We start from the raw sequence: 14,117 nt of genomic DNA, 5'->3' as shown, positions 1-14,117 counted from the left end.
TATGAAGAGCTTGTTCCTTTAACCGTGTGGCTGACATACTTGAAAAAAAAAAAGTATTCAGATCAGACAAAAGATGACAAAAGAGAGAACAAAAAGACAAAATCTCGTCAGTTCATACAGTTGCCATCGCATCATCAATTTCAATGGAATAGACAACGATGCACATTAGTGGAGTGCATCCCATCAGGTTTACGTAACCTGTATTTTAAATCCAATCCTCTATTCTACATTCACTTGAAAATTTGGCAGCTTGCCTCCAAGCAAGTAGAGGCACCAAATCCAAAACAAGAACTAAAGCTCAATTTCTTCTTTATTCATGTACTATTAGCACTGCTTACAAAAAGCTGTAAACATCCATACCTTAATGAATAAAGGATAAGTAGTTCTATGACAGCTCCTAATGACAGATAATAAACACCCTTCTGTAGATGGGAGACAGCTGGACAAAATTTTATGTTCTGTTTAAGAACTTTTGCATTTAAGGACATTCATCCCAAGTCCATTAGAATGGGATTTATCTGTTCTTGGCAGCCACAAAGTCAAGAAGTAGTGAGAAACATCTCTGGAAGTAAAGAATATAAATTATACTTACATCCTGACTCCACAGGACATATTATATGTCCATGTCAAGGTGCATTAAAGCCCAACGACATTCAGCTCCTTAACTGGAGACTTTAAACACTGATAATGTACTAGGAATGGGATCCTTGAAGACATTCTTGTAAAGGAGAGGGCCGTACCTTAGTACCAATCACCTGTACTTCCTTAATTAGTCAAAACGTTCATTTAAGAAAAAATGCAGTTAAAGCTAGTTCCATCTGAGCAAACAATATTCAACAGTGCTGTAACAGCACTGAAAAAAGAAACTCCACAGAAGCCAACATGCCACAACAGACTGCCATACGTTCTTAGTGCAAAATAGGAATCCTATGTTATTGTCATTTCCAACAGTACTGCCAAAAGCCTCTGAAGCATCTGCAAACACCAGGTGAACTAAGACCCTGAGGTAGCTGATAAAAATAATAGATGATTGCCTGTGTGTTAGAAAATGAAATGCAAGAAAGTGCCCATGACTGAAAGGAGGCCTCCTAGATCATCATGCCCTGCCCTTCCTACTGCAGGCACTACATCTAAGACACTCAAAAATTACTAAGTTCCACCTTAAACATAGGTAGGTTCCAGGCTCTCTTCTTTCATTGCTCCAACGAGATGGCTATTCCAGAATGCATCTTTTATGCCAGCTCTTCTTGCTAGCAATAGGCAATACAGACTTAACACAATTGTTCTGTTAAAATTGCTGACAGCACTGTCCATTTAACAATGCCGCATATACTAAGTTACCCTATAACAGCACAAGAACACTTGAGAAGTTACATGTTTTGATGCAATTCTCGCAACTTAGTGATTTAAATAATGTGCCTCTTGGTGATGGTCACTGTAGAGTTAATGCACATTTATGCCACTTCATTTTTTTGGAGATACAAAAATCTTGCTAAAGATCGTATACAAATACTGTTTATTACTGTTATGCTGCAGGGAATACTGAGAATCAATACTATCTTACCAGGGGAACCAACTAAAGAAAAAAGATCTATCTGTGGATACAATGGATCATTTTACTCCATGCTTCGAGTATTAAATATACGCCCATTGCTTTGGCATATGTACTGTCAAAGATTTGGAAAGAGGATACCGAAAAGATACCAACTGATCAATCAACACAGCAATTCTTACGTCCTGATGTAATGTGCTACCTATTTAGAAACCGCAGCCAAGTTAAGTTTCACGGCCCATGAGCTAACAATCAACAGTTATTTTGAAACCAATCTTCTTAAGGAAGAGAGATTTATGCCACAATATAATAAACATGGTGCTGTAAACACCAACACTTACTGAATCTTCATCAGCCAAGACCCACATTTCTCAAGGATGATTAAAGTCATTCCAACTTCTGTGAAAACAGGTTGCTACATAGATGGAGGAGACCTGAGCTGGTGCTGTAATTCTTACAGCAAAATGAAATGTCCAACGGTAGAAAACAAAAAGATGGTATCAAGTGGAGCAGAAGTTATGAAAAGATTTGAAAGAGAACCACGTAAGAGCACCTGTGGTGGTTCGGACTAAAGGTCGATCTGATCTCCAGAAGTGGCCAGAATTTGTTTAACAGATGTAGTATCTCAACTAGGCCAAGTAGCAGAAAACACTGTTAACCTTAAGCAGCAGTATGGCTTCCTTAGCTATTTCAATTAACAGTTATTTACTAGCACCTATAGACTGAATCACTTCATATTATATAGACTTGTAAACGAAAGCTGGAACTCACAAAGCTTCACATCTTGCTTGTATATGTCTGGCTCCACCACTGCAAACCTTAGCCTAGGATAAAGTGCTCGTGAAGAACTAGAGCCTTCACTTCCGAACCGTAGCAACATCAGTATTTGGGACTACATCAGAGGTTTAGACAGAACAAGGTTAAAATTCAGAGGGAACCACTTCTACCAACCACTGCATAACACAAGAGCATTTCCTTCCTATTTAAGATTACAGCTTAGGAAAAAAAAAAAGTGTTCACATATTATTTGAATTCTTACAAATCCCAAATCCTCTTCCAAAAAATGTTATAAGATGCAATAATTTAACTCCAATCTCAGTCTTACAGGCACATGCACTAAATTCCTGCCTGGACCCCTACCAAATCACTTCAGTGATTAATAGGAGTAGGATATTTACTTTTAATCTGTAGCACCTTCCATAAAGACAATATAACTGCTCTACAGATGTGAACCAAGGAATAACTAGTTTCAAATAAGTTTCACTTTTGCTGCCCACTGCATACTGAACAGAACCAAGACAACAGAAAAACACAGATACTGCCTTCTGACCGTCAAACCAGGAAAGCAAATAAAATGCTTTACGGTGGATTTGAAGGCAGCATCCAGATTCCTGCTGTATGTATAAATTAGTAGCAATTTCAAAAAGTTTTAAGAAAAAAAGTTTATAAACCAGCTTAAAAATTTGGCTCTTGGAAAGTTTGCCAAGCATCTTAAAGACAGTCTAGCTATTAAAAGATGCTTAGTAATATTTTACTGCAAGTGCTCTTAACCCTCTCTTAAATAGAGAATATGAATGATTATTTCTACAATATTCATTTTTTGGGCTGAGTATTTTTGTACCTTTTTTCCTTCTCTCCTTTACTAAGACCCTTTCTCTTTCTGAGTCGCATTTCCTCCTCTACTTTCCATCTCCACCTTTCTCTGGACTTTCATAATCAGCATACTTGACAAAGATGTCAAAATGGAAGAAATGGCACCTGTGTATTGCCAACAAAAAAAAAAAAGCGAGATGTCATCTCCTCTCTCCTGCACCAACCAGACTGACCATTAACCCATAACTGGGGGCTGCTCTGCTGAACTAGTTTTGCCTTTTACATAAAACACTTTAAAACTTTAATGAAGAGCAACAGCAGTTTCTGTATGTAAGCATCTGTTAGCAAGCACAGGGATGACCAAGAGCACTAATCGAGGAAAACATAAATCAAGGACTAAATATCAGGCTTCTAAGTTTTACATTTTTCTCTTCTCACAAAGACTTTACTTATCACCTGGTAGAATTGACCCAACTCAGCTGAAATAAAGGGCCTGACATTAAAAGGATATAATTTGGAGGAAGAAAGTTCCAGCTTAAGACCTGATTGGCTAGTGCAAGATAACGCTGAAACACTGAAGACATCTGAGCATTGAGGTTTTCACGTCTGCTGAATTCCTGAAGTACCTCTACTGTGAGCATGAAGATCTGCCGCAGATCGTCCTCCTATAGACAGGACAAACACAATATATTAATAGAGTCTCTCAGTCATTAATTAAAATGTTGATTAAAAAGAATTACTTTAATACTTTAAGGGAAAAAAATATTCTGTTTTCACTCTATTTTTCATTAAAATACAAAAAATACTCTAAAGTTGTCAGTCAAGTCAGAGCCCTCCTCACTCCTTTGCCAAAATTAATAAACTGTGTTTGTAAATAATACGAAAAAAAAATCTTCTCATAAATGCTAGTCATTAAAAGAAAAAACTAACAGTATGTTTTTAACTACTGGTGGAGGAGAGAATTGGTCTTTGGCATGAAAAAAAGTTGGTAAGTTGTTCCACAACAGTCAGTTTAAAGCAATGCCTTCACAAAAACATTTCTGCCTGGCCAAACAATACATCTGAGACAACGAGACTACACCATCTGCAATAATATTTTTAAATACATAGCTCTCCTTGGCTTTAAACCAAAGCTATATTTAAGACTATCATTGTTCCACAGAGTGTTCGTTTTGTTTGCAATTGGTAGCCAAGGAATTAAAAGAGTCCAACCACATAAAGATCTGTAGCTCTACATTCATAAAATGGGCAAAACGGATTGCACCTTTTTGATACAAGTTTTTGAAAAATACATTATCAATTTTCCTGAAGTAGCCAGTATCTGCATTTATAATATATCTGTCCTATTAAATGCTGTTAGGCACACACTGTACCTGAATGCACCTGGCACAAGAAAGTACTTCTGCTTCTCAGTGTTTAAATTTTAGAAAGACAGGTAGCATATGTTGATACAGAACTAGTTTACCTGAAATATACGTTTACAGTTACCATGGAACTCCATGCTTAGTCCAATGTTGCTGGTTTTACTTGAACTTGAGAACTCGCTCAACAACGCCGTTAAAATGGAACAGGCCAAAGTTTGCTATAAAAAAGGGGAAATAATATAACTAAAACATGTCCAATAACATAATACCATCTACATTGTCCTTAAATTATTTTATTAACATATTTCTACAACTATTACTTCAGTTTCTTCTTAAACAAACTAGAACAACTCAAACTTTCAGGCATATAGATCCTTGAGTGAACCACCTCTGGAATCATCCAGGTTCCATCCTTACAAAAGAAATTCAAGCATTTGAGCAATATAAAAGCTGGCACCTGTGCAATCATCACTACAAAATGGAAACAAACTTATTGCAATCCATTTCCCAGCCTTGCTGTTTACTTTCTCTCCTTGTGCACAGGACTTTACGGGTATTATTTCCAGATTCCGTTTCCACTCATTTCTATTGATCTTATAGTTCAGGTCACTCTGAGGTCTGTTTTGACCCCTCTTTCCATTTGCTACACTTACCATGTTGGTATTTGATCATGATTAAATTTATAGCACTGAAAGTAATAAAGGCTAGTCAAAAACAACACTTGCAGTAAACCATCTACTACATCTTTTCCCTCTCCCTCCATCAGAAAAAAGGTGAAAAATACGCTGAAAGCCCTGATGCTTGAAAGCTTTTGGATATTCCCCTCTAAAGCACAACATCCACAAGCCTCAGAAAGAACCTTTAAAACGACTCTATTAGAACGATGTCTCTGAAGTGATATAAAAATTGGTGAGAAAAGGCACGTTAATTTTGGAGAAACAGATCCATGAAGACTGAAGGTTTAAGGATCTTTTTCATTCTCAAAAGTTAAGGTAGATCAAATGCTTATCATAAAATACAACTTAAAAGCCAACTTCCCTTTATGAAACACACTGCTCCAGCCTTTGTTGCTGTTTTTTGAAGTAAAAAAAAAGCTTTTTTTTCCTCATGCCAAAGTCCAGTAACCATCAACACCAGTTTTAATTTTTTTTTTTTTTAAACTGATCATTACATACAAAGGGGAGTAAACATTGTACAGTGGAGATGTACTTCAGAAGTCTGCATGTACTCCAGAAGTCTGCCACAGGCTACTGTAACAAGCACAATAGAAATTGTATACCGACAAAATGAAAACACTTTTTGTTAAAGAGACATTCTTAACAAAAAAACTTCAAAATTACTGGCTATCCTCCCAGACTGTTTGGAGCCAAGGTGCCAGGGATGGACAGAGGGATAGGAATTGTTAAAGGGTCATGCATGCCAGCAAGTGTCCAGGGGTTAAACATAAATATGCACACTACCTCTGAACACCCGAAAGATTAAAGTGGAGATGATACTATTTATGCAAGCTCATACAACAGCTGAGACCAGTGCCATCCACCCACCAACTGCAACATCTTTGTTCAGAAATGCCTCTGAAGTCAGTACCTTGACCTCCCAGACAACTAGTTATCTTAGCCAGTATACACTAAATTAACATTCTTACTTGCTAAATAAGTCCCAGACAGATCGAACATAGTGCCTTCATGGTAATATATAGGTTTTTCTCTTCTACTATATAACCACACTCTACAGTGGACCAGCATGTTGCTCATCTGTTGCTAAATCCAAGCGTTCCCATTTTAAGGAAATAAATATTTATTTCAAGTGGACTATTTCTCATCTACAGTCACCACTGTCACACGTCACATATGATAAAAGCAACATTCAGCCAGTAAAAGCAATACCACACTTTACTCCAGCAAAAGTACAATTTTGCCAGTTCTACGCTAGACTCAGAAATACTTCTAATTAGCTCAAACATTTCAGTATTTTATTTCCAAATTTCTGTGTAAGATATTTCCTCTAAATAAAACATATTTATTGTGTAAATCCAGATTTGATCCAATATAAAAAAATTAGGTTAGGCTAACACTGAGTTTTAAATCCGACATTAAAAGTTCCATATGAAAAGAATTAATCTGTGGGGGAAAAAAAAAAACCAAACTAAAAAAAGGCAACCCAAAGTTTGGCTCTAGAACAATGCTTCAGATAAAAAACATGTTTTTAAAGGAATAATGCAAAGTTGCCAGAGAACACTGACCAATTTTGTTATGTGCCAGGAGATGCAGAAGCCTCACAAGGCTCTCTCAGTACTTTAAAATGCATTTTTATTTTATGCTTGAACTACTGACACACTGATACTTTTCAGCTGAGAGAAGCCATGATGTATGGACATCATTAGTTGCAATTACAAACCTGTACAGCTTGATGCTCTATAATATACCATGGTTACCATGTGGTATTAATGATTACAATAGTACAACAGCCCGGCTAAAGCTCAGCTGCTTCAGCTCTATCACGCAAAGATCTTCACACCAAGCTACCATCCAGACCACCACAGGACAAGCAGGACAGTGATGCAGGCTACCTATCACTCGCAGTCGGTTGCCAATTATTGGAAAATAAGTAAGTTCGAATGACAGGTAAGAAGCAATAGGAAAAACATGTTTGTTCCCACCGTGATTACAAATAGTTGGCTAGCTGAAATGACAGACATCATCTCCTTCCATTTTCTCCAGTTTGCTTACATGGTATATAATAATTTATCCTTCCTCTTTGGATAGTAATGTGCTATTACATAATAAAAGTGTGTTCCAGATTTTTTGGGGGGCTTTTCTCCTGATTTCAAGGAGAAATGTAAAAGGAAGGTTAAATTTTATAGCTGATGGTACAGAAATCTCTTCAAAGACGTAAAGAGCAAAGGATGCAGTTAGGCTGACTGAACCTGCTAAGAGCCTGATAAAGCAGCTCGAGCAGTGACCTGCCCCCCTGATTTCAGTAACAGCTACTTCAGGTAGTTCTGACATCAGTACCTGCGTTAAGCGTGAAAGGAGCTAAGTGTGACATTGCTGGATTTATGCACTTAATTCCCTGCAGCACTCTAGCACACAGCGAACACCAGGGCACACTGCATCCCTCCACTCTCCTCCCTCCCACTGACTTCTCAGCATCCCGCCAGCTCCTTCACCTTGGTATTTCAGTACCTGGGGTGCAAATCCTGCCCCGTTCCCTCATCATCCCAAGGGAGCTGTGTGCACTACAGGCACACCCATGCCCTCCTGTCGCGCTCTGCAACTGCGCTTACCCCTTGCATCCATGAGGAATTTTAAGTACACCCATATATGCAGGTTACCAGAACAGGAGAAGACCAAAGATAAGATATTGGACGGTAATTTAAAATTTACTGCAACAACAGGCTGAGAGGAGATTGCTTGAGACTGGTTTCCTCGAAGGTAGGTACCAACCCCCAGGAGTTTTGCTTACAGACATGGGCAGAGGAACAGATCAAGACCCGTAACCTGTCCTTGCAATGTCAAGTATTTGCATAGAGCTGCATACAAAACCACCACCGCTTCCCAAAACTGCCATAAGACTACGGGAATTTATACAGATTGTTGTGCGCAGCTGTAATATTGCCATTTTTATATGAATATTAACAAAATAATTAGCATCAAAGAACATGTGCCCTGCCATCTATTGAACTCTTCAGAAACTCTGGAATAAAATTTAAACTTCACTAAAAGTAAAATCTTACTTTATGAAAAGTAACTTTCAGTGAAGTTAATTACTAGTATTTTGAAATACTTTTTAATTTACATGCATGTTTGGTATGAAGACACTTTAAGTACTTAAACGCAAATGGAGGCTATTAGAAGAAAGATTTCAAGAATCTTAAAAACAACATAATTTCAGATAAACCAATACAGTTGCACTCTGAAATAAAATTACTTCCTCTTGCACATAATAAAATTTAATGCACTTAATACATGCAAAGTTCTAGGGTGGAAGGTTTTTTTTTGTTCTTTTGTAGTGTGCTTTTTTTAAGGTTTTTGCCATGCCACTGAAAAGATTAAGAATCCAATTTAATAATACCATACAGTAATAAGTAGAAAATTCATGTGATTCTGGGCATCTTATTAAAAGTCAGATCTAAATGTCTACTGCACAGCAATGCTATTAACTTCATACCAGTAAGAGTACACCTCTGAACCTAGTTTGACTCACTCGCTAGTAATTTCACTAGTTCTGCCACAAGTACATACCCAAACAATATCTCCATCTAACAAAATAAAATACTTCTCTTGTTGAGAGCGGACTGCCTCTGAGAATAGCTTGGCACTCACCCCAGTTAGCTTTATTACCAGGAATAAACTTTATGAAAGATCGCTATACATAAAATAGACTCTCAGCTGCTCAAACAGAAGATCAATGGGACTTGTGATAAGAGATTAACTTGGCAATCAGACACCCAGTAGTAACATCGTTTTAGTGGTTTTCTTTTTAAATTACTCTAATAAAACACAGACACTACAGAAAGACTATGCACCATTTAACAGTAAACAACATTTATATATAATTCATAAAACTCAGATGCAGAAGGTAAATGCAACTTATCCCTCCAAATGGAATGTCCCCTATAACAAAAGTTAAAGCCATAATGTTTGAAGGGATTTCACAGTTGTGCCTGGACTGCCCATGGAATAAGTGAACTGCTTCATTTGAGGGTAGTTAGGTTACAAAGCATCTGAAAGGAAGAGTTCAAATACCGCCTAGGAAAAAATGGACATGTGGTACACCAGCTCTAAGGCAGAAAAGCCAACAGACAAAGCAGCATGAACTACAACACCAAAAGTGTCTCCTCTGCCCTGAAATTCAGAGCAGAAATACAGCTAGGTTGTCAGAGCCTTGATTAAATCATTTATTTTTACTACAAAACCTAAACTATCAAGCAATCCCCCCCACCTTCTGCAAGTGTCATTTATACCTACAGAAAAATGAGTAAGTATATTTTAAAAGAATAAAGGTCTTGCCTGAACAGAGAAAAATCAGAACATCTACCCTGTTACGTTAGATCACTGCTAGCCTAAATATGCATTTAGAGGACTTTTTATCCCTATCCATATAATGTAAACTCTGTTAATGAAAGCAAAGGGAGGCCACAAGAAGCGTTTAATAATATCACTAAACATGCTAATTTTAACTTGCACAAGAGCAGGAAGAATCAAAGAGGAAAATCTATCAGAGGTAGAATTAGCTGCGCTGCCCCTAGATGATAAAATTCTGTAGTGAGAATCTGTGTCAAAAGCAATTTTACCAAATATATTGTTTAAAGCAAGGCTTCTTTTATAAAGGCAATAATGTACTTCTCCCTTAACTTGCTTGAATAAGCACAGCTGTATTTGCTAACATTTTTTGAGTATTTAAATCCCCAGAATGTAAGCTGCAACTTCAAAAGGAAAGGTTAACAGGATCAAAAAAAAATACCATTATGTACACAGAGTAACTGGGGCCACTCCACCTTTTAAACTTGTGAGTATTGCAATGGAGCATGGGGGCAGGGGGAACCCAGGAGCTGAAGTAGTAGTTCCCAACCAAAGAAAACCAGAATATATTCTGAAGAAATATAAGCAAGCACCAGGAAGAACCCACTGGATTTTCCCTTTGTTCCATCCCAAATGAGTCAATTGGTGGAAAAAAGCTGTAGAGCAGGGACAGGATGATAGGATGATAGGAATAGGACCCACAGCTGCAGTTTTGTGCTGTCAGCACAAGGGACTGGCTGGGCAGTGCACCCCTTTCCTCCCATTCCCCCTCTGCCACCATGCAAAGACAGACAAGCAGCACCAGACTAACACACCACACCTCGAGCAGCACAACCGGCGAGACCCTGCTTCCCTTCCTTGTGGGGAAACCAGCCAAACCAAGCAAGGGAAGCCCCCAAGGTTGAGCTGAGAAAGAGAAAACCAATTCCTCTGCCAATCACTGGGGGCCACAGGAAGATGATCTTGTGGCATGTGAAGCATGCAGGCTTTGGCCAAAGACAGAAAGGAAGTAGCAGCCTCTACTAATAATGGAAGAGGTCCCGGCACAGTTTGCTGGAGCTTAGGGTGCAAAACATGCTTTTCTTTGTTTCTCTGGGAACAAGCAAAGTTGTGAAGCAGAATCAGGAGAGAAAAAAAAAGTAATCTAAAAAAAAGTGAAGGTCTGAAAAACATTTATCTAGAGGTAACATATCCTTCACCAGAATCTTGTCTGAAAGGCACCAGTTAATCTTCATTCCTACACTAGCTGCATGAACAAATCCAAGACTTTCAATTACGTTCAAAATAATGAATAGTAAGACTACCCATGCAGCTCACCATCAGTATCACCCAGCTTTAAATACACATCGTCCTGGCAAATGCTCTTTGGCAGGCAGGTGTCCTCTCTCCCCCCACTTTTCCCAGTACTCATTCCTGGTCCTTCTTGCCTGCCATACTGCCAGATATGCCTGGCTGCATTACATGCCTGTGCTCCACAGCAGATTTGCTTCAAGGAAAAAAAAAAACCCAAAAGGTTAGAGGTACAACGCTGGTTGTTTTTAAGTAGACTCCCACACAGCTCCAGTTTATTACTGAACATATATATATATATATTCAGAAGGGCAGCACCTCTGACAGGAAGAGGAACTAAAGACTGAGCAGCTAGGATCAATAAATTTCTTAAAGAGGCTTTTCCCCTCAAGCCTGTTTGTTTGTGTGTCACCACAGCAATAAAAGAAATACAGGTGTAACACATGGAAAGGCATCATTTCTTCCTCCCAGTGGATCTCTGAGGTCTACAGGTGAGGGCCTCCACACCTGCACATCTCATGAGAATGAGGAAACAGAGCGTCCTGGATGCCATACATAGAACAGGGGGAACACATCTCTCCTCGGGATCATGCCTCCTCACTTCCCAGCCCTGTCTTTGAAATTGTAGCTCCGTTGTAAATGATAATACTGGGAGCTATCAATTCCTGATATTAAAGTTATTACGCAACTAAGCTGGAGTCCTGCTGTACTGCATCTCCAGTAAAGTAGGCTCTCTTTCAAAAGAGAGGTCAGAAAACTTTAAAAGGCACCATGGTTAATACAGCTATTAAAAAAATACTTATGTTTTCAAGTTCTCTTACATTTCTATTACCGAGTTTTAACCTCATTAGAAATAGTTTCTGGATCCTAAAATTCCCAAACCAATCTTTAACACAGTACCTTAGGCCTTTGTAGAGCACTTGTCAGCATGAAGGAAACAGCTTAAACATCCTGGTTAACCATCTGGTTTTTATACTCAACATGTCTCAAGGGCACCAAGGTTCACAGGACGAGGTAATATTTTATTAGACCAGAAGATAGAGCTGAGGGTAGAGGGGGGTAAAATAATGGAGGTGTTTTGTCAAATATGTAAAAGTCATGAGAGCTTCTCCAAATCCTACCCTACCACATGAGACAGCAACAGCTAGACAGGGATCTAGGAGTAAAATTTCTCTTGAAGAATAGAAATAAGAACCATAAATGCTAAATAAATGTAACTAGTTATCTATGCAGCAATTATTATTGCTAGATTAATTTCAGGGAAGATGAATGCCTAGAGTTCTGTTTATTAATGTTTCCCACTGTTCACATGACATCCATCCACAGCACACTCCTCAGTGGTTTTAGGTAACCTGAAGCATCTGAATCTCTCCTCTAGTCCAACCATGAACATTGGGAAACAGACCAACAGATTTACAGATTTTAAGAGAGAAGGAACTGCTACAATCCCAGAGCTCTTCCAGTAAGTCTTGACAAGTCTGCTTGCATATATGGAAAAATTTAGCATCAGGTATGGATGGAGCTTTATTTTAGAATACATTCTGCTGTATGTGCTGTAGATCTTAAAAAAACCCACAGCTTCTGTTGCTTCCCAGTCCCATGTCAGGTCTACAGCAGTTGCTTATTTACATTTGGGAAGAAATCGAGGTGCAACACATATACTAGTCCAGTTTTAGACCAAGTCTATCTGACTGTGTTCACATGCAGACCAGTTCCTCCTCCTGGGAATCAGTAACATTAGCTGCCAGGATTCCTGTCCTTCTGGCATAGATGAAGGACAAACGAAATCCTTTAGCTATGCAAAAGCAGAATATTCTAACACAAAAAGAAAAGGCCAAGAAATTGAAGGCATTTATAGTTGAGAAGAACTTGTCCCACACAATTCTCCAAATCTTGAAGTCAGTGATAGAAAACATATAACTAGCATTTTAAGATTGGCCCATGATACTGTGTTTATGGCCAGAAGCTCTGTCCCCCAAGAGATGAAGACTTTGAAAAGAGATCCTGAAATTGCTATTGGAGGGAGATTACAGACTCTCCTTCACGAGCAGGAGGATGTCTTGTACTGACGTTACAGGAGGAGCCAGAAAAAAAGCAAAACCAGAAACTCCAAAGCTAATCCTTGTCCTCCCAGAAGATTACTACCTAAATTCATTTATAAATTAATAGGCAGCCAGACCCTCTATAGTTTGCTTTCCCTTCTTGGACAGAGGTTTCTTTCACGAGATCCATAAAGGTCCATACCGCGGAGAAGCAGCAGGAGCCAATGCTCCAGGTTCAAACCCTGTCTCTAACCATGGATCCTTCCCATCCCTGTAGTATTACCTCTCTTTAGTGCCCTGTTATTTCCTTAACTGTGTTCCACTAGTAAGAGATTACTCAACATGAAAGCCATCTTTTTAATCTCCTGCCCACTTTCTTCCTCTCATCACTATTCCTTTCCTTCTCTTCCTTGCAATTTCCTTTCAATTTTTTCATTCTCAACAGTTCATCCATCAGTCTTGGTCCCATGTCAGTTTGCCACAGCATTACTCAACATACCTTCAAATTCCATCCTCAAAATACAATCATTGCTAAAAATATTTGTAACTAATACTTGAAAAGTTATCATATTAAGCATATCAAATCCTGCAAAAGGACACATGCAAACACTTAGTACTATCTACAGTTGCTGTTCTCACTAGACCAACCTTCAGGACTTGACCCTAACATGTTACTGAGAAGTCCCAAGGATTTTAGGGAGCATAAGTGTAACACACACAGAACTAGCACAGATGTCCCACAGGACCTGGGTGGAGGGTTGCAGGAATAGAAAAGATTAAGTACCTACTTTATTCTTGTAAGATAAAGAAGGGCCAGGAAGCTTCAGAGACAGCAGAGAGGAGAAAGCAAGTGGGAAGCAGGCAAAAGACCATTTCGCTTTTTTAAAAAAGGATTTTCTCTCAATTACAAACTGCTGTAGAAAGCCATTATCAATAACTAAAAGCCATGTTTGAGAGCTTTAAACATTTTTAACTATGAAGTGACCTGCTGCTGACTCCATATGTTATTTCTCAGCTGCTGGAGTGATCCTCAGGTAGGAAGACGCAAACGCATGAGCAGCACGTCAGAGGAAACACAAAGCAGAAGTCTGAGCAGGATACAGAAAGGGACCAAGAGACTCAATAGAGAATTGGGAGTGACAAAGGTGTGACAGATTCCTGACACCTGAGCGTACCAGGCTGGAGGCAAGAGTGCACATCACATCACATGAACGATGTGTCAAAAAGTGGAAGGACTCAGGGAAGTACAGAG

The 14,117-nt window shown here is 38.8% G+C and overlaps 1 protein-coding gene across 2 annotated transcripts in view; it reads right to left on the bottom strand.

Annotated features, from left to right (window-relative positions):
- The window catches only part of XPO4 (exportin 4), a gene marked incomplete at its 5' end in the record, with an annotated part of 81,988 nt that overhangs the window by 33,661 nt on the left and 34,210 nt on the right, over positions 1-14,117 (bottom strand). For both annotated transcript variants that reach the window (XM_082010431.1, XM_082010432.1), the window contains 2 exons: positions 3,644-3,810; positions 4,611-4,727. In XM_082010431.1, coding sequence (XP_081866557.1) covers positions 3,644-3,810; positions 4,611-4,727 — 284 coding nt within the window. The remainder of the gene's footprint in view (positions 1-3,643; positions 3,811-4,610; positions 4,728-14,117) is intronic.

Source organism: Phaethon aethereus (genome assembly GCF_964289735.1).
Source record: "Phaethon aethereus genome assembly, chromosome: 1".
Classification (NCBI taxonomy): domain Eukaryota; kingdom Metazoa; phylum Chordata; class Aves; order Phaethontiformes; family Phaethontidae; genus Phaethon; species Phaethon aethereus.
Note: the sequence above shows the minus strand (reverse complement) of the source record. Positions and strands in the feature narration are given on the sequence as shown.